Source organism: Electrophorus electricus, chromosome 4, assembly GCF_041902795.1.
Source record: "Electrophorus electricus isolate QZ-2024a chromosome 4, ASM4190279v1, whole genome shotgun sequence".
Taxonomy (NCBI): Eukaryota; Metazoa; Chordata; class Actinopteri; order Gymnotiformes; family Gymnotidae; genus Electrophorus; species Electrophorus electricus.
In genome coordinates, this window is record NC_137500.1 from 38,112,501 (window position 1) to 38,135,707 (window position 23,207).

At 47.1% G+C, this 23,207-nt stretch overlaps 1 protein-coding gene across 12 annotated transcripts in view; it reads left to right on the top strand.

Moving 5' to 3' along the window:
- Positions 1 to 20,162, top strand: part of chn1 (chimerin 1) — a 36,869-nt gene extending 16,707 nt beyond the window's left edge. For 8 of the 12 annotated variants that reach the window (XM_081713664.1, XM_081713667.1, XM_081713663.1 and 5 more), the window contains 7 exons: positions 10,545 to 10,622; positions 12,399 to 12,483; positions 16,347 to 16,520; positions 16,895 to 16,972; positions 17,932 to 18,069; positions 18,518 to 18,623; positions 18,836 to 20,162. In XM_081713664.1, the coding sequence (XP_081569790.1) occupies positions 10,545 to 10,622; positions 12,399 to 12,483; positions 16,347 to 16,520; positions 16,895 to 16,972; positions 17,932 to 18,069; positions 18,518 to 18,623; positions 18,836 to 19,007 (831 nt within the window). In that variant the 3' untranslated portion in view covers positions 19,008 to 20,162. Of the gene's footprint in view, positions 1 to 4,696; positions 5,182 to 6,511; positions 10,623 to 12,398; positions 12,484 to 16,346; positions 16,521 to 16,894; positions 16,973 to 17,931; positions 18,070 to 18,517; positions 18,624 to 18,835 lie in introns of those variants that run through there. The other 4 variants (XM_035519863.2, XM_081713662.1, XM_027029000.3 and 1 more) reach the window with 4 other exon arrangements.
- Positions 20,163 to 23,207: the final 3,045 nt, after the last annotated feature.

Sequence of the window (23,207 nt, forward strand, 5' to 3'; positions counted from 1 at the left end):
CCACACACTTTCATATATTATGTATATTACATTATGTATAAGTTTTTGTTTTTTAAAAATATGACTGATATGGAGATGCCCCCAATAGAGACGTCTCTACATTTGACGTGTGTGTTGCTAGAGGAGGCTAATAAAAGTTTGATTTATAGGTTGTATTGACGGAGCGGTGCCCTCTGCTGCTGTGCAAATTGCTACGCGTCTCTTTAGGTTTGCCTCTAATATTGAGGTGTAGCCAGACCAACAATGGGATGTGTTTCTCCCCCCCCCCCCCCCCCCCCATCCAGTAATATCAGTAATCTTCTGTGATTGGAAGTCGGACAGAAGCCAGCCTTGTGCAGGTACCGTCGGCTATGTGGTCCCAGTGATCATAATGCAGTTATTGGGCCATATGAAAACAGCACTCAGAATTACAACGTAGCACTTTGTCCTGACATCTGCTAGCTAAGAGGCTGCGATAGGAGCAGAGTTTAAGCTCGTTTTAAAACAAGGTTTATAAAGGCTTCATAACCTTAGGATCTGTTACGAGTAGTCTCCTGCCATCTTATGATGAGCTTTGTGCTGTGATACTTTTGGGTGTTTTCACAAAATAGTGCAGGTTTGTTGCAGTGATGTTTCTCCTCTAACAGGGAGGTGGGATGTGTTTGCAGATTTGGCTTCCCTCCTCATTAGTGAGGAGTTCAAGGATTAACTGACTTTCCTGCGCTAAAAGAACTCCAGGAGAGCCTTTGGATGAGAGATGCAGCAACGTCTTGCTCACTGGGGGGAAAAAACAGATTAACATGAGTTCCTCAGTAAAAGCCTGAGATTTTGAACGTGCCTTGTGGGTTGTTTGTGTCTCAGATAAGCGCCTCTGTGTCAGTGATGACCTTTGCTGCATTTGATTGCCGATTACTGTTGCCCATACAAGTGGAGCTTATTTCAAAATTCCAGCTTTCCTTGCTAATGTACGGAAGACTAGCTAGTCGGTAGAGACGAGTGTCTTTAGTCGTGTGTCGTATGTTTGTGTGTCTGTGTGTGTGTGTTTGTCACTCAGAGGTCATCAAAGCAGATGCATTGCAGTCACACTGTATTCCCAGTGTGATGCTCTTTAGTTTAGCTCCAGGGTGTTTTGGTCTGTAAACAGGAAAAGGAGAGAAGGTTTTCCAGTGAAATAAGGTCGAGTGAATCCAGTGTAATGGGTTCTGGGTGAAAGCCTTTTTTTTTTTTCTTTGGAAGTTTGAAAAACTAGGGGGTCTTTGACTCTCACTGTAGCTTGCTCAAGACGAAGTTCTTCTGTGAGTCTCTGTAATGTCCCAGCTCATATCTTTATTTTGAAACATGTCACATACATACATTGGTCACATACAGAAACCAGTCTGTTTTGTATGACGGTCTTATCTAAAAATCAGTAATTGAAATGTATGTTTTCATATTTGATGTATGTATCATGCTATTTCTCTCCTTTAAGGAAGTGTTTCTCAACCCAGTCCTTGGCTCCCACCAAATAGCCCACATTCCTGCTCCCGACACACCTTTAAAACATTAGGAACACTGAATACCTGCTGCAGGTTTACTGGGAGCTGCTTTAGAGCAAAAAATGTGGATCGGCGAGTTCAGAGCTCTGCTCCAGGGGTTAATTTAAGATATCTGCATGAGAAGTTCCTTAATGATGATGGATTCCTTTATTCTTTTGAGAGCTCAGATACAATGATCCTTGGCGGGATTTTGAGGTCTAAGAACGAGAAAATTATTGCAGTTTGATAATTGCTTTCCTAATTATTTTCCTAATTGCACATTAGTAGACAATACACAGTTCAGATACTTGTATTATCCAATTGCGTATGTCAGACTACACTTGAGAAACAAAATCATGAACACAAGTGTGTATTTATTTCAAGTCAGTAAAACAGTGCTGCACAATGTGAAAAATCATTTATTAATAGCTATTGCTTTGTGATGCTAATACTGATATTCTAAAAGTCAGCAAAAAGCCATTTAGTAATTTGTTTGTTTGTTTGTTTTCCCCTGATGTCCTGAATGAATGTTCACATGAATCATTTTGGTCAGAACGATGCCAGCCGGCCACCACATCAAGGGTTCGCGGGTTTTCATACACTTCTCATTTAAGATGTTGCTGTATCGTATGTTGCTGATCTCCCTTAGTTACCAGAGCAAAAAAAGGGGCAAAGCAAGAGAACTGAAGAGTCTGTGTTGAGCACTCAGACATGAGGCTGCTTCCTGTTCTAACGTTCTAACAAGCTAAACCGGATGCCTGCTTTAATTTAACACTGACTGATATTCCTAATGTGTGTTAAGACAAATGACAACATACTTCTGCTCGCTATTTCTTGGAACCTGAATAGTTTAGCAGCCTGTATGTCTGCCACGTTTGTGTTGCTTGTGAGCGCTAATGCCTTGGAAGGCCGTCACAAGTCCATTTCCTCAGTTGTTGCATCACTTGAACTCTTTTGATTGGCTTATAGTAATGTTTTGATTTGCTCATTTGATTGGCTGACAGTAATGTGGGATGGTAAAAGGAAAATCTGTGCCACGCTAGTGAAACTGGCATTCCACAATGTGTGAACAGGTTCTGAAGGAGACAACATCCCACAGTAACTCATGGTTGTGTAACGATGGTGCAGATCCGTCTTATGCCAATGACGAGTACATTCCCTATGGATTCCTGACGAACGATAGTCCGGCCCAGAGCCAGAAATGTGTGTCGACTGGTTTTTTGAATGTTAACAATAACAATGTGCTTATTCAGTTTGTGTTCATAGCAAATATACTAATCTTTCACCATTTATTGACAGAATGTAGCTATTGAATGCAGTTTCATTTGTTTAGCACAGCTTCATAGCAAAAATAAATTTCATTTATTGGATGGTGTGTGAAACTATCCACATGGGAAGGTGTATTTTTAGGCTGATCCAATATGATGAGAACAGCATGTTTTGCTCCTGTTCCTTCCAGCTAATAGTAGGAAAAGCTTCAGGCTTATTGACTGACTAAAGAAATGGAAAGCTGATATATGTAGAGTTCAGGTAGACGGGGGAGGGGGTGGCTGGTGTGCGTGTGTGTGAGATTTCCTCACGTCAACAGCAGTGCAGAGGGGTGTATTAAAACGTTTATTAATGTTATGGAGGAAGTGTGAGTCTCCTGTTAAATGCAAGATGGTATCTATTCAGTTAAAGGCTTTGAGGCATCACCAGGATTCTTTGTGCTCTGTTTTGATTTTTTTCGGTCTTGAATTTTTTATATCATAGCATTTGAAACAACCTCTTCTCAGTCTGAGAGTTCGCAGGGATTCGGGGGAGCCTGTCTGCGTTGCTTCGTCAGGATCTCCGTGCTGCTTTTGATGCAGATGTCCACAAGGGTCTGCTTGACCTCCTGCTGCCTGGGTTGACCTCTCTAGCTCAGGCTTGGACTAGTTTGGGTTCTTTTTAAATGTTCATGAATAATATGTCGAACTGGGTGCTTTTTACCTGAAGTGTTTTATGGAATCTCACAATTCTGAGCCCTTTTTATTTAAGTTATATAAGATATATATCCCTTAGTTGGTATAATTAATAAATATAAAATATGCCTTTTAGCAGTATTTTTGACAACAAAAATATATATCTTTGTTCTCCTTGAATTTTTGGCCAAAAAAAAAAAAAATCTCAGTTTTAATAACCAACAAATGGCATCTGCGGAACTGCACACAGTCACTTCCAAAGTAACATCTGACGTTCTGCCCACTGCTGACTGCTGGTCGTCCATACACACTTTTGAGCCAATTAGACTCAATCACGCCAGTCCTGTCTTATGGGGACCAAGCAAGGCCTCTTTCAGCTCATGGAAACCCCCTGTTGAGTTCCGCATTTACTGCAAAGTCTTGCTTGCGTCTCTCCCTTAATGATTCCATCCCCCCAGAGCATACAGGGAAGAATTTAAGAATAGTGGAATGGAGTTTCTGAAGATGTTGATTGTAGAAGGTGCTTGCTACCAAAATCTCAGGGGTGCAGTTTAGATTGGCTAGACTGGCTAGTGGTTCTGGGCTAATGTGTCAGAGAGCTGCACATTTCATGCTTCTCATGGGAATTTATAAGTAATGCACTGAAAAGCTTTCGTAAGCAAAACAGATCCACTACCCAAGAAATGTTCCCTGAAGTCTGTAGTACACTGTTTAGTGTTCTGCAGTATTGCGTGAGGGACATTGCCACAGTATTAATGTTTAGTTGTTTTAGATGAATTCACTGAAGGCCCAGTGCTGCGTGACACAGTTATTAAACATCCGGCACAATGAAGCCCTATGACGCACCTGACGTAGGATGTAGGACTGAGTGGTTGCGTGTAAAATCTGTGTGGGTATGAGGCAAAGCGAGAGAAAACAGGCTAAATAACAAGCAACTAGAAGTGCTGGTTTATTTATTTATTTATTTTTTAAATTACTTATTTTTTAAGCGTGTGGAAGTGTTGCCTTCTGAGCCAATTTCAGCAAACAAGATCATCACGGCATCCTACTCACCGGAAACGCGCGCGAGTGCTGTTCCTATGGGAACAGACCTCTCTTACAGCAGATGCTGTTCCACCTGCGCAAAATGCAGCACGCACGAAAACATGATGTTGATGTTCTTGATCGATCTCCCTCTCTCTCTCTCTTTAAAATCTTATGGATCTATAAGTGGTGAGTCATCGCTGAACTTTTAAGACATTTTGGAGCGTTGAACGGGCGTGGACTTTCGCGCTCAAACTCGCTGTTCTTACTCGGTCCATCCTAAGAAGGCACGTGACCGCTTTCCAACGCCCGTTACATATTCAGGCTCATTGCAGAAAGAAGAGAAACCAATAAATAAATGCAGCCACCCTAACGTTGTGACGCTCGGATCAACCTCGGCCCATGAGCCGCTACCTCGACGTCACGTCATGAGCTCTGGAGGTAATCGGTCTCTTATTGGTTGATGCAACATAAACAAGAAAGGCGTTCTGGTATTGCACATGGCTGCAGCAAAAACAAAATAAGAGTATCGCTCTGATTTCAGTCCTACGTGTGTGGTCTGTTGGGATCTGGCAGTGCTAACTCACCTTATCATCTTTCCTCTCAAGTACCATTTAATTGGCTCTGGGGCAGTTATGAAACCAGCCTACTCGTGGCCTAAATACTGTGCCCGAACGCATCTCTCGTCGAGGGCCGTGTCCTTGAGTGGCTGCCAGTTAAAAGTGAGTGGAAGTGTGGTCCGTCCCGCCGGCGCGATTATTCCTGTGCTGACCTCCCCCTCTAGCCCGCGACCGTTCAGGATTCTTCTCAAGCTGTTTTATCGATCACATCAGCACTTGATCTGTGAGCCACGCTCAGAAGAGTTGCTTACTGTACTGGAGGATGATCAGGGTTTCAGAAGCCACATTATTGCTGTGCTACTGCAGTGCGCTCGCTCGCTCGCTCTCTCTCTCTCTCTCTCTCTCTCTCTCTCTCTGTCTCTCTCTCTCTCCCTCCCTGTTTTACTCTTGCTTCTCCTTGAAAGTTTGCTCCCCTTGCATGACTCTGCTTTGACAAAGTTTGCTGTTATATATGCGACCTTGTTCTACCGCCTGTGTCGCAGCAGGGAGAAGAAGAATGCGTCTGCGTTGCGTAACGCGATGTCTAAGCAGCGCAGCCTGAGCGTGCGAGAGGAGGGGAGAGCTCGCGCAGCGACTGCTGTGACTTCTGGTCCAGGAGCAGGGACACTGTGTTCTCAGTACCTGCACTGGGTGAATGCAGCACGGCTTCTACTTCACTGCATCGCACAGTACTGAACATTTTAAAGGAATTACCAAGACGCTTAGTACACCTCTCTGTGCTTTTAAATTTCTGGAAATAATCCCAGTTCATAATTCATTAATTTGACAAAGGTTTCTTTTTACAAGAGTTACTATCATTTAACAAACATATGGAGGTGACCTTACGGCCCGTTTTTTTTATTATTGTTGATTTTCACTGTTTGAAAACGTGAGTTATTTGTGTGTTGGCTCATGTATCATCTGGATTGTGTATGTTCCTCACTGTGACCTGTGCGTGTGCGTGCCCGTTTGCACAAGGTATATGAGACACACCTCATTGATTATTGTCCAGGCGGCAGAGAGCACCCGATAATCTGTTTATTTGGAAAAGACAGTTTTAAATTGTTGTTCTAGCCTCCTTCCAGAGTAAGCAGAATCGGAGATAAATTTTTCTACAAGATATATTACACACATGGCTGTCCAAAGCCATGTGTAAAAGGAGGGAGTTGAGCTAAAATAAACAAACAGTAAGAATGGGTTACAAAGTATACTATTTACACTGAGATCTGTAATTCCATAAAGTCTTCAGACTCTTCAATTTACAGATTTACAGGTTTGACTTGCGTATGACTTAATAAAGCTGGAGTCAGATTGTTTAAAAAAAAAAAAAAAATATATATATATATATATATATATATATATATATATATATATATATATATATATATATATATATATATATATATTTTTTAAAGGCATCAGGTTGTTTTTTTTCTCATTCGTCTTTTTCTCTCTCTCTCTCTCTCTCTCTCTCTCTCTCTCTCTCTCTCTCTGTGTGTGTCTGATGTAAGTGGAGCCCTTTGGCCTTTGTGTGGCATATAAAGAGCTGCTGTAGTAACAGACCCTCTCCGACTGGCCAGGCCTCTGCGCTGGTTCCGACCCATGGTAGCCGATCACAGTCCTTTAGTTGCAGGGTGTCTGACGACGACAACAATAATGAGGATAATGAAGATGAAGAAATATCCACAGCCTGACTGATGGGACATAGTTAGCATAAGGGTCCGACTCCTGTGCCGCCGCCACGCATCACGATGACGCGTCCTGTACCGTTACATAACTCCCAACCCACATGATCTGCCTAAGAGGGAACACAGCTAATGTACACACGTCTGGATGGAGTCGTGATATAAATGGCTTCAGTATGTATTTCTAGAGAAAATGGCATCCACCCTTTGTTCCTAGCTCTGAAAGTGTCTGAGAGAAATGCACTAGTGTGTGTGTGGGTGTGTGTGGGTGTGTGTGAGAGTTAGCAGCAGAGGAGAGCAAGCCAGTCGGGTCACATGGCTCTTAGTTCATCAGTGAATTCCTCATTTTACATAACGCCACTCTGGCCTGATCACAGTATGTGAAGCTTCTCTCTCTTACATTGTTACTTTGTCAAAGTAACAAAGTGATGATGATTATTGAGTGTTTCACAGTTAATTGATCACCATTTTGCCAGAGGTGCTATTGGTTAATCTTTGCAGCAAAACCTTCTGTATATCAGAGAATCATTATTTGAGCCTTTGTTTGGGTGGTATGAGCAGAATGTCATGTGGATGTTTTTGAAGCTGATTGTATGTGAGGACAGTCTGTCATCCGTTATTGTAACAGGCTTTATAATGGAGAATTAAACATGAAATGATGCCAGAATCTGAAGATCAGGCAACAAAGCCCTCGATAACCAAATGCAAGTATCGGATCCCCATCTGCTGCCGCGTACGGCCACTTAAACCACCAGCAGCTCTTAAACCATCAGGTGCAGAACACTAGTGACCAAGCGAGCAATTACACGGCCAAACGGACCTGCGCTCGCTCTCGCTTTCAAGTGTGACTGAAATTGGCGTTAACAGCACTCCGTCTCCCTCGGCTTTTACAGGAGCCATCCCGCACCCGGGTGCGTTTGAGGATCGGCCGGATCAATCCCGGTCCATTAGTGGAGCGGCTAAACGCGGCCCCTTCCTGAGAACCAGACACTGGAACTGCCATTAAACCCAGACGGCCCAGGGTGCGGGGGAGGAGCGGCGGGTGCCGCAGGGGGTGCAGCGTCCAGCGCCGGACGAGCGTGCCTCCAGGCGCGCAGCATGGCCGACCTGCCGGACGCTCGTTCTCTCACCCTTTCATCCGGACCCCGGCCGGTCTTGGTCCTGCGCCCACCTCATTGATCTGCCACGCAGCAGGCGGAACGCTCTCTCATCCTGGACACCATCGGGGCCCTTAACTGGCGGAGGCTGGCTTTAGTGAGCTCTTATGGTATTGATTAGAGGGAAATGCACTGGTGTGTGTGTGTGTGTGTGTGTGTGTGTGTGTTGTACAGACATGACAGGCTTCTTCAGACTTAAGAGGAGGTCAAGTTTGAAAGAATCCATAATCATACTAAGATGAGAGGAAATACCACAATGAAAGTGACCTGGGAGTAGAGGGTTGGAAGGGAGTCTGAGGGTGTAATGTCTCTCTCTTTGGACTCCACAGAATCGAGGCGAGATGAAGAGCTTGTCTACCCGCCTCAGGTCGACCAACAGAGCCTATCCCACAGACAGGGTTCAGGGGTCACGGCCATCGCTGGCTTCACTGCGGTATCTGAATTTGGTGATACTGTACATGGGCTGTGTTCCGCAGAAGGGGTTCGAGGTTAAATAGGTTTACAGCATACACGAACCTGGCCATCTGGTTTGAGTTTAGGCAGGGTTTAGTGGTGATGTGTATGGAGTTTCAAGGTTAAAACTAGGGAGTACAGATTTGGTGTAAATACCTACTTGTGATTTTCCCAATACCACGATTGTAAATGTCTAACATCACACGCCTCTTGTTCCTTGAAAAGAATTGTGAAAGTATGCTGAATCTACTTATATTTATTAAAACAGAAGTATAATAACTGTTCAGACTTGGAAATAAGTCTTCACAGCACTGTTTATATGTAATTCAATTTGGCGATCTTATAGTTTGAAGATTGCGTTCCTCCTAAATTGCAGTTTTGTAATGGATTGGTTGTAGGGAGATGTGCTGTGATTTATGGCTGCGATGACGGCAGACGCATTAGCTGGTCTCCTGTTCCTCGGTGTCATTAGGCTGTTCACAGCTTCTTGATAAAATCTATAAATTAAAGTGTCCTGAGACACTGTATCGATCTCAACATGGCAGTTTACTTGGCCAAGTGTTTGATGGTTTGCCATCATAGCAAAAACTTACAATAAAAAAAAAAATAGCACTATAATAACTACAGGAATACTTGCAAATTTTCAGAATGGGTTGGTTTTTCATGTTCTGAAAAATTGTCAGTCCGGCCCATCAAAGGTAGCTCGAGGGCGGTGCGTGTCGGAGCGCACAGTCCGGCTTCCTGTCATTAGCGTAACCCTTTAGTGGGGTTTGTCGGGGAGGGGCCGGGTGTCGCGGGCTGACCTCCGCTTTGTGGTGAAGCAGATTTAATTACGCTGCACATGAAGCAGCACCGTCTCTGTCGACTGTGTGAGGGGTTCCCCCTGCTCCGATACTACGGGTGGAAATTGGTTCAAGATTAAATCTCGACTGCCTTTTAGCTGTTGGTTTGTTGGCTTTTTGTGGGGGAGGGTAGAGAATAGTCCTAAAATGGATCAGTTTATCCAGATAGTTACCAGCTGTTCCTTTTTGTGTTTCTTTGTAATTGTGCTGTTGATGCGGTGAGGGAGTAATGGTACGTGGGCTTCAGGAGCTCCGGTGAGGCTGGGCGGGGTTTGGTGGTGAGCGACCGGCCCTGTGCTGCTGTTTGTGTTGGCACTGAGCTCTGAGGTGATGGATGACTCACTCATTGGCCATTAAAGGCCCACGCTTGTTCTCAGGCTCCTCCGCTACCTACACTCCTCCCACACGCGGCTCCGGGGGGGAACGATGTTGCAGAGCGATCGCGCCGATAATGCCCCACCAGCCCTGCTGCGATTGGCTGATCTGAGCTGTGCAATTCCATGCGACTGTCGCTAGTTCCCTCCCCCACCTGCTATTCTCCTCCCTCTCTCTCTCCCTCCCTCTCTCTCTCTGAGGCAGTGTTCCAGAGAGGATATCTGTGGCTTGCAGAGAGCAGAGGATTAGCTCAACCACTCATCTCATCTGCATATAGATGCCTAGGGAGGCTGACTAAGGGACTACACTCACTCTCACACACACACTCTCACACACTCACTCTCACACACTCACTCTCACTCTCACACACACACACACACTCAGATCCTGAACCTGCTCTGTTTTTTTTTTGTTTTGTTTTTTTTTGCATCTATCCAGCTCAGGACTTCACTGTTCCCGGGTTTAAGGAATCACTATTTTTTTCCCCGTTTTGTCGTACCTGGAGTTGGAGCCGGGAGCACGCAGGGAAGTGGTTTGTTTTGGTCGCATTTGGCTTCCAAGGGCTTCCGGTCCCCAGCCTATCCGTGGCCCGTCAGCTGAGCAATGAAGGATGCTCGCGCCGTGACGGGAACCCTCTGAGCGTTCTGGGGAGCGTCGCTGTGTTTTGTTTTTTTTTGTTGTTGTTGTTGTTGTTGTTTTTCTTTTCCTTCTGTCTCCCGTTGCCCGAAAGGCATCCAGTAGCGGGGCTTCCCGAGAACCCCCCCAGCAGCCGCACAGAACCAGCGAGCCCACTGGACGGCATGCCGTCACAGGGGTCCTACGCCCTGCGCAGGAGGGACAAGTCCCTGGTGCACAAGGCCAAGCAGGAAGACAAGGAGCAAGAGCTGTTGGCGGCGGCCCTGGGCGTGAGGATGACTCCCCAGAAGCCGCCTGCCGCCCTCTGGCAGCCGCTAAAACTGTTTGCCTATTCGCAGCTCACCTCACTGGTGCGGAGGGCCACGCTGAAGGAGAAGGACCGCGCGCCCAAGTACGAGAAGGTCCACAACTTCAAGGTAAGACCTTCCCGTGCTGCCCTGGCCAGTGGCGCCGAGGACGTTCACGTGCACACAGACATCCGAGGGCCTTGGCGTTTTGAGCACTGTTGGACCCGTTTCTACGAAACATGAAGAGTGTAAAATATAAGTCTAGGTCTGTGTTCATCTGAGGTCAGGAAAGTTGATCAGAGAAGCTTTTTTTGGGGGGGCTAACCAAGCTAGGTTCAAAAAGAGCTCTCATGTTTCGTAGATATTGACCAAACGTCAAAAGGTGTCTCTTTTTGTGTGTGGGTGGGTGTTTGTGCACACAGATGTGTGTGTGTGTGTGTGTGTGTGTGTGTGTGTGTGTGTGTGTGTGTGTGTGTGTGTGTGTGTGTGTGTGTGTGTGTGTGTGTGTGTGTGTGTGTGTGTGTGTGTGTGTGTGTGTGCTTGCACGAGAGAGCTGTGCTCTAGGGTGACAGATGCAGAGGTTAGGGATTGCAGCACAGTACTAGCACAGTGCTGTCTGCGTGTTTCTGCATCCGCTCCTCACCGCCTCCATCTCTGTCTTCCTGCTTTCTTGACTTTTCTTTTCTGCTGTTTTTGGTTTTGGTTTCTTGCGCTCCTTCTCATGCTTGTTCTCCTATTCACTAATTCACACTCTCACTTGTTTTTGTCTCACACCGTGCGTGTGTGTGTGTGTGTGTGTGTGTGTGTGTGTGTGTGTGTGTGTGTGTGTGTGTGTGTGTGTGTGTGTGTGTGTGTGTGTTCTGGGCGAGTAACTGAAGTACAGAGGCAGGTGTGCTGCTTACTGTGTGAAGCTTCTCTCGCTCGCGCTCTCTCTCTCACGCACTCACACTCTCTCACACACACACACACACACAGTGTTTTGGGGACGATGCTGCTCATGACAAACTTCAAAAGCTGTTAAAGCTGAAACGACCAAGTCCTAAATTGTTACGGAGTGAAACGTTACCATACAAGAACCAGTTTGCTCTTCATCTGATGAAAGACCAAAATGGTTTTACACTAAATAACGTTTTCCTGACACGTATAGCTCCAGGCCCCTCATCAGTTTAGTTTGTCATGTGTAAATTTGCCTTTTTGTTTCTGTCTGTGTGTGTTTGATGTGTTTTGTGGCTTTCATCTCCTTCCTGTGTGTGTGAGGAGTCACTGGTTGGGTGCGGGGCCCTTACTCGGTGTTCACTGAGGCTGCTCTTAATATTGTTAATTTCCACGGTAACGGCTAAGGCTGGTCACCCCCCCTGCCTCAGATCCCCAGAGAGGAGCGCTGATGGTTCCTGATTGGCCGAGCTGTTACCTGGCGCAGGGGGGAGAAGTGGGGTGGGATTGCTCCACTCTCTGCCTGAGAGGGGCATTCCGGAAAGGTCCAGCCGCTTGCTCACCCACGACCTGCCCCCTCCGTGTGATTCTGCTCCCCTTTTTCTTTGTTCTTTCCTCCTTCTGCTGTGTGCGCTCTATCTCTCTCTCTCTGGCTCTCGCTCTGTCTCTCGCTCTCTGTCTGTCTCTGTCTCTGTCTCTCTCGTGCTCTCTCTCTTTCTCTCTCATATATATCACTCCCTTTTTCTCACTTTCTTTCTCCCTCACTTGATTCTCCGGTGAACTCTCTGAATGGCGTAATATTTACCATAGCTGTCACACATCTTGTATCCCACTTATAGATAAACCTCTAGCCTCTTCCGGGGACAGCGGTGCCCCAGAGAGCCGAGGGCCGGCGGAGGGCCCTCAGGCAAGAGTGTGGGCTCTGGTGGTGCGCTTTGACCCATGTGTTTTGCTCTCTGTCTTGGCTTGCAGATTCACACGTTCAGAGGGCCACACTGGTGTGAATACTGCGCCAACTTCATGTGGGGACTCATCGCTCAGGGAGTCAAATGTGCAGGTGAACACACGCCCACACTTGCACACTCACACTCGCGCACTCGCGCGCACTGAAGACCACTTTAGGACCATTTAAAGGCCGTTTGACGGTGCCGTTCCTTCTTCCTGCTTCTCCGCCTCCCAAAGCTCTCCACGCATCCTAACTACACCTGCCACTACTTTAGGTTATTGCCGGCAATGAAAACCACTCGCACCAGCTGCTTGTGATATCCCAGAATCCTGTCACTGGTGACATTTAAAACGGCGACACCAACACTTCAGTTCGTACTGGAGCCATAACTAAAGGACATCCCCGAGAACATCCGTGCCTTCTGCCGGAGGCCAGCCCTGTCTGCGTGTGTCACACCACCACGTGTTATTACGTTTTCTAGTATTGTAGGTGTATCGTGGTCTTTTTTGGCTGGTGGGGCAACGTTGTAAATGCCAGTGTAATTTTAGCCCAGTGGGTAAGGGTCTGACTGAGGACTGCACTCCAGCTCCGTGTGGGACAGGTACATTTGAAATATATTTCTACTCGGTTACCCAGGGACTCGCTCTGTATTGGGTTGTGGCTGCTGCCTACTGCAGAAGTCATAAACGCATCAAAGATATGTTTTGTTAATCTATATATTTACTACCATAAATATTTTGTAAAGAGTTTCAGCGGGTTGAACTGTGGACTGCGTCCTCTGTTTGGGACGCCCCAGGCCGAGAGAGATTCCTGATTTGTCAGCTTTGGTGGGCGTCCTGTCTCACACACCCCAACCCCCCCACCAACTGCTTCACTACTATCGTTGACTACCCTTTACTATAGTGTACTGCAGTGTGTGTGTGTGTGTGTGTGTGTGTGTGTCATGTACATGCACGCACAGACACACACACACTCTGCATCGATTTGCTCTTTTTCTGCTTTGGCATGCAGGTGTGTAGCTTTTTTTGCTGTAGTTTGAAGTTATGTCATATAGCTCGCTTTTTCTGGTGCTGGTCAGCAGATGGTGATGAGGCTGCTGCTGTGTGGTGTTAACGGTTTATTTATAGGACAAACAGAGCCACACACATGTTTCCAGGCACTGGTGTTATGAATAATTCATGAATTATTTTTGAAAGCAGCCTTTAAAGCCGTTATTTTGAGATCTCTTTGTAGATGGCACTTGTTTTCCTCGCTCTCTAACTTGCTCTCGCGTGCGCACTCGCTCTTGCTCTCGCGCGCTCTCTCTCTCATTCCCACTATTTCTGTCAGTGATGCTACTTGAAACTAGGGCAGTGAAGTCTCATTTGATGTTGAAATTTGCATTCCACAATACCCTTCTCCTTCTTTCTCTCATCGTGTGTGTGTGTGTGTGTGTGTGTGTGTGTGTGTTGCTTCATCAGAGTACTGCCCCTCTCATTCCCTTCCCCCCTGTGTGCATGCCATGATGGGGCAGAGCAAAACAAAGCTGGCATGTCTCTTTATAATGAGGCGAGAGACTGGGCACACACACACACACATGCACACACACATGCACACACTTGAACGCACTGGTATTGAAATTCAGCCTGTGTAAGCATAGCTGGGTTACTTGGCGTTTTGCTCCCATTCAGAGGGAGGAATCGCAGTGCATCTGCAGTAAGTGTGTGGGAGGGGTCAGAGGCGCTGGGAGGGTCACACGGTGCCCGTGATCCCACAGCCAGTAGAGACACGGTCCAAAAACAACCCCCAAAACCAGTGAAGGTTTTAGAATGCTCCTGCTGTACAGATACGAGCGTGTCGCTCAGACTCTCACGCACGGCGGGGGGGGGTGCTGATTAGGTGTGTGTGAGTGTGTCTGCGGAATCTCCCCTCCTCGGCACTCCTCTCCTCTCTCCCCTCAGGGCGGAGGGTCGTCTCTGAGCCCTCGAGATGAGATCAGCGGACCTTGGAGGACCGAGTGTGTCCCAGCTCGCGTCCTCTAATACTACGCCTGTCTTCTCCTCTTACGGGATCCCTCGCTCTCTTTCATAAAATAATTACATTTCTCCCTCAATGAATTTAAATGAAGGCTGGGGGCTCCAGGGGCCACTTTTTAATAAGAGACTTTAGAATCGGTGTCAGTGCGCTGCGTTCAGCGGTTTGTTTTGAAATAGACGTGTAAAACGTCCTTAATTCTAATTACAGGAGCTAATGGAGAAGCGGTTCACTCCCGCGTTCGCCTGCCAGAGAACGCCGGCCAGCGAGGGGGTTTTATCGTGATGATGATTTTCATGTTTGGGCAGTAAACGAAGCCACTCAGCGTAACCGGGTCACGGTCTGCGGTTCTACTGCTGGGAGCGTTCAGCCCACGCGTCTCTGACACAGGCCCAAGTGACAGAACCCGAGCAGAGAAGCACATGCCAGCTGCTGTCCTCTGAGCTTTGTATTTTTAGCATATCATTCGTAACAATATTGAAGTATAAATATGTATCTTCATTCTTGATAATTTTGCCACAAGCGTTAATATTCTAAATGGATATGTATGCTGATATTTATAAAACTACCGATTGATTAATTTTGGTCTGGGTCTGACTGGCTAGGTGGCTGGCTATAAGGAGACTGTGTTGGGGTGGGGGGGGGATAAAATTGGAACTGTGAGCCAGACAGAGAGAGCAGAGAGGAGCTTTGAAGATCTGGCACATTTAAAGCTGGAAATGAGGTCTAGTGTACCCTGCAGCTCCGAGAATGTCTGCCTGCTTCACTGTTTGTGCGTGTGCGTAAGAGCCCAGATATAGAGAACAGAACATGCTGTTCTCGCTCTGTCTGTCTGTCTGTCTGTCTGTCTGTCTGTCTCCACCCCCACCCTCGCTCCTTTTCCTTCAGGCCACACATTGTTTTCAGTGTAGCTTTAATACTCTTAATTCTCCCTGAGAGCTGCATGCACACACAGCGCTGGAGTGTGCCTCGGCCCCCAGCTCCACACAAACTGCTGATCACACGCTCAGCTTCTTTTTTCCTCTACGTTGTCTGTCTCCCCTCTGGCCTCTGTCTTTTTCTCTCTCTCTTTTCACTTGGTGATGGAGCTCAAGAGCAGCTGCCCCATTTAAGCAGCCCAACATTATATATTAATGAGCAAATTTGCCTACGTTTGCTTAACTCCAGGCTAACCCCTGTGCTTTGGACAGAGCCTGCATTGAATGTGTTCCGTTTCCTTCGTTTTACAACTCTGTGTACGTACATACATGCAGGATGTGTTGCATAAACATGATGTGAAATTCAGCCCCGCTGAGTGGTGTCCTTTGTGTCTGTGGACCCATACGTTCACAAGGCATGGCAAGATTTTTCTGGTGTGGAAAATTCACGGTGCCAGAAACACCCACTTGACTGTTTGAACTCGCTTCTGTCACCAGATTTCATCACGCTCTTTCGGCACCGCTGATCCTCTGTTCAATCTGCCGCGTCTCTTGCTGCTACCGCTAGCGCACCCCCGCCTCCCCCCGAACCTCAGAACTGCGCCTGTGGCTTCATAGCCCAGCGAGCGCTGAGGTACCTCATGCATTTTTAATCCCACGTCCTTTGTAGTCATGACATGTTCCTCAAGGTCACACCGATCGCGTGCCAAAACCAGCCAGAAAGTGATGGTCACAGATCGGCAAGCACCGGCACGATTTGGATGGGTATTGATTAAGGAGAATGAAACCTCAGCACACCAAATGAAAAATTAACCCACTGTTATCCTCCAGCCGGAGGATATGGGTAATCGATAATGTTATTGGTCTCAAACTGCTGCGCTCCACAGACCAGGCGGTGTACTTGCACGGCAGCGAGCAGGCCTGATTTGCATGGATTAAACATGCGTAAACATTCCCACCGGAGCAGGCGAAATTTCCCAGAAGACAGCTGAGCCGGTATGTTTCCCGGTCCTGCTCACGCATCGCTGCTGTTTCCTTTTGCAGACTGCGGGCTGAACGTCCATAAGCAGTGTTCCAGGATGGTGCCGAACGACTGCAAGCCAGACCTGAAGCACGTGAAGAAGGTGTACAGCTGTGACCTGACCACGCTGGTCAAGGCCCACAATGCCAAGCGGCCCATGGTGGTAGACATGTGCATCCGGGAGATCGAGTCACGAGGTGAGGCACCCCCAGCCAGCCAGTGCAGCGGCGTTTACGGGCACTCGGGACACGTTGGCGTGCTTTTATTTAACAAGAAAAAGGTTTTATTAAAGCACCTAAAGGGCAGACTACTGACATTCAAAGCATCTATAATTATTCCTCTTAAATTAAAACTGTAACATTTTATCTCTGTTCTGCCTGCCAACTGTACTAATGACTTGTAAAACAGAAGGTTGGGGGGGTTTGTTTGTTTGTTTTTTATTTTTACATTTGACCTAAACTCTTCATTTAGGGGTATGCTGTGTTAAGTAAACTGTACTATTTTCATTGGTGTGCAAACCAATCATAAGGAAACTCTTCAGTTTGCCAGTAAACTCTGCACTGTGTTTCAGGGCTGAAGTCAGAAGGTCTCTATAGAGTGTCCGGCTTCAGTGACTTAATCGAAGACGTCAAGCTGTCCTTCGACAGAGGTATGTCCTTTGACAGAGGTCAGACAGGTTTTATTGTCTGCCCTCAGTTTTCACTAAAATGCAGTAATGCCAGACGAACGCCAGCGTACATGACCCCGCATGACCCCTGTGACGGCCTTCCGGCACGCCTGCGTTTGGTGGCTCTTTGCCTGATCGTGCCAGTGCTGTCGTGCTCTAGTACGGCAGGACAGAGCATGCCGCTGTTGTCGGAGCAGGCGTGCCTGGGAGATTGTTGGGCCGGACGGGGGAGGAAACGACGCAGGAACGTCACAGGACATATGGGACACATCAGAGACGGTCTGGCCTCTGCGGTGAACACACAGCGGGCCTGTACAGAACGGCCTTGGAGATGGATGTCCCACATAAGCACGGGACAAACGGGCTCTTATTAAATGTCCTGTCTGCCTCGGGTGCAGGGAGACCCTGAGCTGGGAATGGAAAGAGACAGAGGACAGTCAGTCAGACAGTCAGACAGTCAGTCAGACAGTCAGACAGTCAGTCAGACAGTCAGACAGTCAGTCAGACAGTCAGTCAGACAGACAGACAGACAGACAGATAGCGAGCGTACTGTGAAGGAGGGGGACGGAGAGAAACGATTAGGGAGATGCACACCGGTGGGTGTGTAACGGGAGGTGACAGAAAGAGCCAGTCAGAGAGGAAATGGAGTAGCAGGACCTGAGAGAGTGCGATCCGTCTGCGCAGCTGACAGCGTTGCCCCGAGTTACGCTGCAGCAGCAGCAGCGAGACGTGGGTCACGGGCCCCGCCCACAGGGCTTCTGCTGGAGGCCAGCAAGGACATATTCTTCTTCCCTCCCCCCAGCTCCTACACCACCTCCATCCTCTCTCTCCATCCACCTCGTCCCCTCCTTATCTCCCGCCACCAGTTTTGAGGGGAAGGCGATTTTTCTCTCGCCTGCGTTCAGTGCCATCGCGTCAGTGTCGTCCTGCTCTCTCTGCAGATGGGGAGAAGGCCGACATATCCATGAACGTGTATGAAGACATTAACATCATCACGGGCGCCCTTAAACTCTACTTCAGGGATTTGCCCATTCCTGTCATCACTTACGACGCTTACCCACGCTTCATCGAGGCTGCCAGTGAGTCTCACTCTCACACACACACACACACACACACACACATTTACATGCATGTAGTTTCACACACATGCATGCACATGTACATTCTGTACATACTGTACACATACACATGAGCAAAACGGTGATATTTCAGGACACCTTTGTGTGTGTGTTTGAACTCTGAGTCAGCAGTCCCTCTGCTGTCCCGTAGTCATGCCTGACTGCTCCAGTATGAATCTACCAGTTCACATTCAGTCTTGCATCATTTCCTCGACAGACTAAAATGCTCCCTTGAAAAAAATGGATCCCCAGAGACCTTTCAGCATAGCTGCTAGATTAAAAAACAGCTTCCCTTTACTGGCCAGTTCTCTGTGCTATTGCTAGCGTTAGCCACAGCCAGGGGTTCTGTTTGGTGTTTTTTGTTTGTTTGTTTTTGTTTGTGGTCTGACTCGCTCGTCTGTCACCACAGAGCTGACGGACGTCGACGAACGTTTGGAAGCACTGCACGAGGCTCTGAAGCTGCTACCTCCAGCTCACTGTGAAACTCTGCGGTATCTCATGGCGCACCTAAAAAGGTGAGGAGAAGCAGCGGCTCCCGCACGTGCCTTAACTGCCCAGCACAGCGCGAGCGCGTCCCCTGTGTGTGCCTGGGTCTGTCACTCTCATGTCTTTATCATGCAAATTTGGCTCACCGTCGTTGTTGCCGTTGACGTTACTGAGGGGGGCCGTCTCCCGCCCCCCCCCCCCTTTATTACATCGCGCATCTGTTTTGTGTGCATGTGTGCAGGGTGACCCAACACGAGAAGGACAACCTGATGAACGCAGAGAACCTGGGCATCGTGTTCGGGCCCACCCTGATGCGCGCGCCTGACCTCGACGCCATGACGGCGCTGAACGACATCCGCTACCAGAGACAGGTGGTGGAGTCTCTGATCAAGAACGAGGACATCCTGTTCTAGCCCCGCCCACCGCCCTGCCCTGCCTGCCCATCGTCGGCGCGGTCTGCGGTCCTGCGCTGCATTACTGTTTCTTTTTTTGTGCAAAGACATAAATCAGGTTATGAAGGACTCTTTGAAAAGCAGTATTCTTTTCTCCTCTCAGCCACCCCCAACCCCACTCCCAGTCCGATGGACCAGTACTAATTGCTTAATGTTCTGTTCTCACCCGTTTCATGGGCGTGGATTTTGTACCTTACATTTGCATGTCTCCTCCCCATTTTTGTCGGGGGTCGTCGGAAACGAACGGCGGGGACGCGCCGAGCGAGGGAGGGTTTCAGGGTTATTATGGGATAGCCCCGTAGCACCTCCCATTTGCCGTGTGGCAGAAGCTCGCAAAGTCCGGTGTGTCGTGGCTGTGCTTTGATTTGTCCCGTAGTTGTATAGTAGTTCCCACTTGCCAAACGGGTCTTTTGGGTTTTCTAACACGTAAATGTGAAAGATTCCGGTGAATTTTTTGGTGACACTTTGCTTGGACTGCCTGAAATAAAAGCTGCAATATAAACCTTGTAAAGAAATGTTTATTAAATCAGTGTGGACACACTTCAGTTGTCAGGTACATTGCCAGTGACATGCATTCGGTGTGGTGGTCGGTGCAGTATTATAGTGGATGCCAGCCCTGGGTGTCGTATTCTAAAATTTGGGTTTGAAATATAATTTTGATTAATTTACTGCTTCAATGTTGTTTTCCAGTCAGCAAGATTATTTTTTTTATTGCAGGCATTTAATATTATTTATACTCATGCTCTTCATATTAAGTGTCCTAGGAATGTCATGTAAAATATTCACACATGGCTCTTCAAGTAAAGTGTCACCATTAATTTTAAAGCCCTGTGATATTTTTTAGTCACTTGTCTCTGCCTGATATCTGCCGTAAGGTGTGGAACCTCTTGAGTTGAAACTCTAGCTCAGTTCCTGAATGATATCACAGTCTGTCTACTTTGTATTTTATGGTGATCTGGGCTTCAAATAATAATAATAATAATAATAATAATCAAAACAAAAAACTCTTGCACTCTTAACAGATCTGGCTGATGTATTTTGGTTGTAATGTTTTTGGGTTTTTTTTGTATATGAATTGAGCATGAATACATTAATTTATTAAACTTCACTTTTAGACACGGTGTTGGTTGCATATATTCAGAAGGATTAATTGCACAACCTTCTCCCACAGTGCGTGTTGATGTGGTTTCAAGCTCAAAACCGAGGTGTGTTTTCGTAATCCGCTCCCCAAAAGAGTAAACGTTGCACACACTGGCTCCTCGTAGGGTGAACATGACATAATGCCTTGTACGTGTTTGTCAGGTCTACGTGTTTACACGGACCCCAGCATCTGATGACCCTAGGCTTGGATGCTGTGAGCCCTCCCAACCCTGCATCAATCACATTGATCCCTTTTAGATATTAGCACAGAAGCCACAATACCTCAGTCAGCCTCACGCCCATCAAATCACACTGATGGACACGTATGCCAACAAGGGGAGGCATGATTCTTCTGGGGGGGGGGGGTTCTGTTTTTAATAAATCTTTAATTAATAATTAACTGATGATGGGCATAGCCCCAACCCATCCTGAAGCCTCAAAATGCTGTCAAGACTTCTCATCCTGTCACTGTTTCACCCCCATTCAAATATCCTGCCTCTAGGCTATTAAAATGGATCTTCGTCTGTGTCTGGAATTGCCTTATTGGGGGTGCTGTGGCGTGCTCTCTGGTTGAGATTACTGATTTGGGGGCGGTCCCTTTGTCATTCATGTCTGTTGGCAGCTGGTGAGTCTTAATTTGCCATGAAATCCCATTCAATTATTCCCCATTGTTTTCTTGGTTGACCCTGGAAACACCAGTGTAGGTTGGTTTATTAAAAGCCACGTGGCTTTACAATGCCAGATGTCTTTCCTGTTTTTAACCTCTGCTCTAGAAGACCTCATCACTGCCTCCGTGGTGATGAGGCAAAGCTTTGCTACTGGTGCTGTAGGTTGTGTGTCCGTGTTTCCAAATGAGGCTCAGTTGTTCTTTAAGTTCACATAGATAAAATGGCATCCATAAATGTAACCTTTTTGTAGAAGCATTGGCTGTAGTATTGGGACAAAAGGAATCCAAAGTGATCAGATAATTGGAGGGATCGTTCAGTATTGCTCATGGATACACCTGCCGTACCTTTAAGGTCCAACTGACGGGGAGCAAAACAGTCCGTTCAGTCTCATAGCAGACGTTTCACCAGCGGTGTTAATAGCCTGGGGCAGCAGGGTTGGCGATGCAGCCGGAACGTCCCGCCTGCTCCCCGGTAGTGCCGCAGCGTCTAAACTGATCCGCACGTCAAATAAATTGAGCTGAATGTATGGCGGGACACCTGCGCCCTTCGTACTAATGAATTGCGATGCCCTCACGTGATGTGCAAGGTAATTGACCTTTCTGGGTCGGCTGAACAAGGTGGAAGTGAACAATTGCACAGAGCTGTCACCTCTGCTGCTAGTATTAAACATGGACTGAATTAATGAAAAATATATATATACACACGCATATATACATACATGTGCTTTTTCTTTGGAAACCTTGTGTGGTGCACTGTGTGTGTGTGTGTGTGTGTGTATATGTATATATATATATAGATAGATAGATAGATAGATAGATAGATAGATATGTATGTATATGTATGTATATATATATATATATATATATATATATATATATATATATATATGTATACGCACACACTCCCACACACATAAAATCCTCTTATACCATGTTAATGCCCTTCTCCAAAGGCAGAGTGATGTAGGTAATCTGGGCAGACACTATAACATGCAGAGATAGCAGAGGGGGGTGCATTGGACCTCTGGAAAGATCTCCAGCAGCTGTGTGTTTGTTTCCATGTTTGGACTGAGTTCTAAAGAGACCGTTAATCACGTGGAGGGCAGCCGAGATAAAGAGAGCAGGAGGGCAGGACTCCAGCAGAGCTCTGTGTGGATTGGTAATGGTAGCTTTCAGACCTGCTCTCTGCACACTCTTGGCATGGTGGGGCTTCCTAAATGGGGCTCTCCTCTACCTCTCCCACTCCTCTCGTCCTCTCAAGGTCGAACAGGTTTAATCCTGCCAGGCGGGACACGTGCAGAACTGGGATTCAAGTGGTCTGGGTTCAGTCTCTCTGTGTCTGTCTCTCTCTGTCTGTCTCTCTCTCGGTGGGTGTATCAGGGTGGGTGGGATACTGATCTCTCTTAATTCAGCAGTTGTCAGATCTGGCAGTTCTCTAAATAAGATGAATGGTCCAGGGGTATGGTGGGGGGATGGTGAAAAGAAACACAGTCTGCTGGAGCGGGGGGGTGGGGGGTGGGGTTCGGATTTCCAGCATGCACTAGGGTAGTGTGTACGACCAGGATGCAATAGCCAGTCTAGGCCCTCCAGAATGGCTAAGCGGAGAAAATACGCTTAAAGACTAAAAGCATATTGTGAGTCAGAACGGACATGTTTCTGACTCTTACAGGAAGGCGTGATCTGTGGTATCGGGTTGTTTGTGGGGTTAAAGGGCATTCGAACTGCAGGTGGGTTCAGGCTGTGGAAGGTGGAGGATGTGGGAACAGCAGGTGGGGGAAGGTGGAACGCTGCAGAAGGCTGCAGTAATGTCGTGCTCAGCCATCTGGAACGGGCGAACCCCGAGCGTTGGTCTCGCCACCAGCGGCTTGTGAAATGACAGAGCAGGGCCCTTTAATATAAAATCTCCATGCATGAAAGCACCTTTGGGCACAGTGAATGATGCCCTTTTACAGTCTTCGCCCAAAATACTTACGCATTTCTCCGTTGTGTCAGTAAAGCTTATCTGAAAGAACCGATATGGTACAGGCTTCCAAAAACCACTGATCAGAGACTGCTTAAAGCAGGACAGAGAGCAAAAAACAAACCCCTGGTGTATGTTGTCCACGTGCCAAATGACTGGTGTTTAACCAGATAGTTTTTTCGTTGTTCTTCGGCATCTATTATTAAAACAAGTTTAAGCTCAAAATGTATAAATGAATAAATGTAGTGATTTAACTTGTTGAAATATCAGTATTCTGTTACATTATGTTTATGCTGTGTGTGTGTGTGTGTGTGTGTGTGTGTGTGTGTGTGTTAACTGAGGAAGAGTACATGGATTAGAGCAGAGTTTGTCTCTGGTTTCATGCGTTACGTGG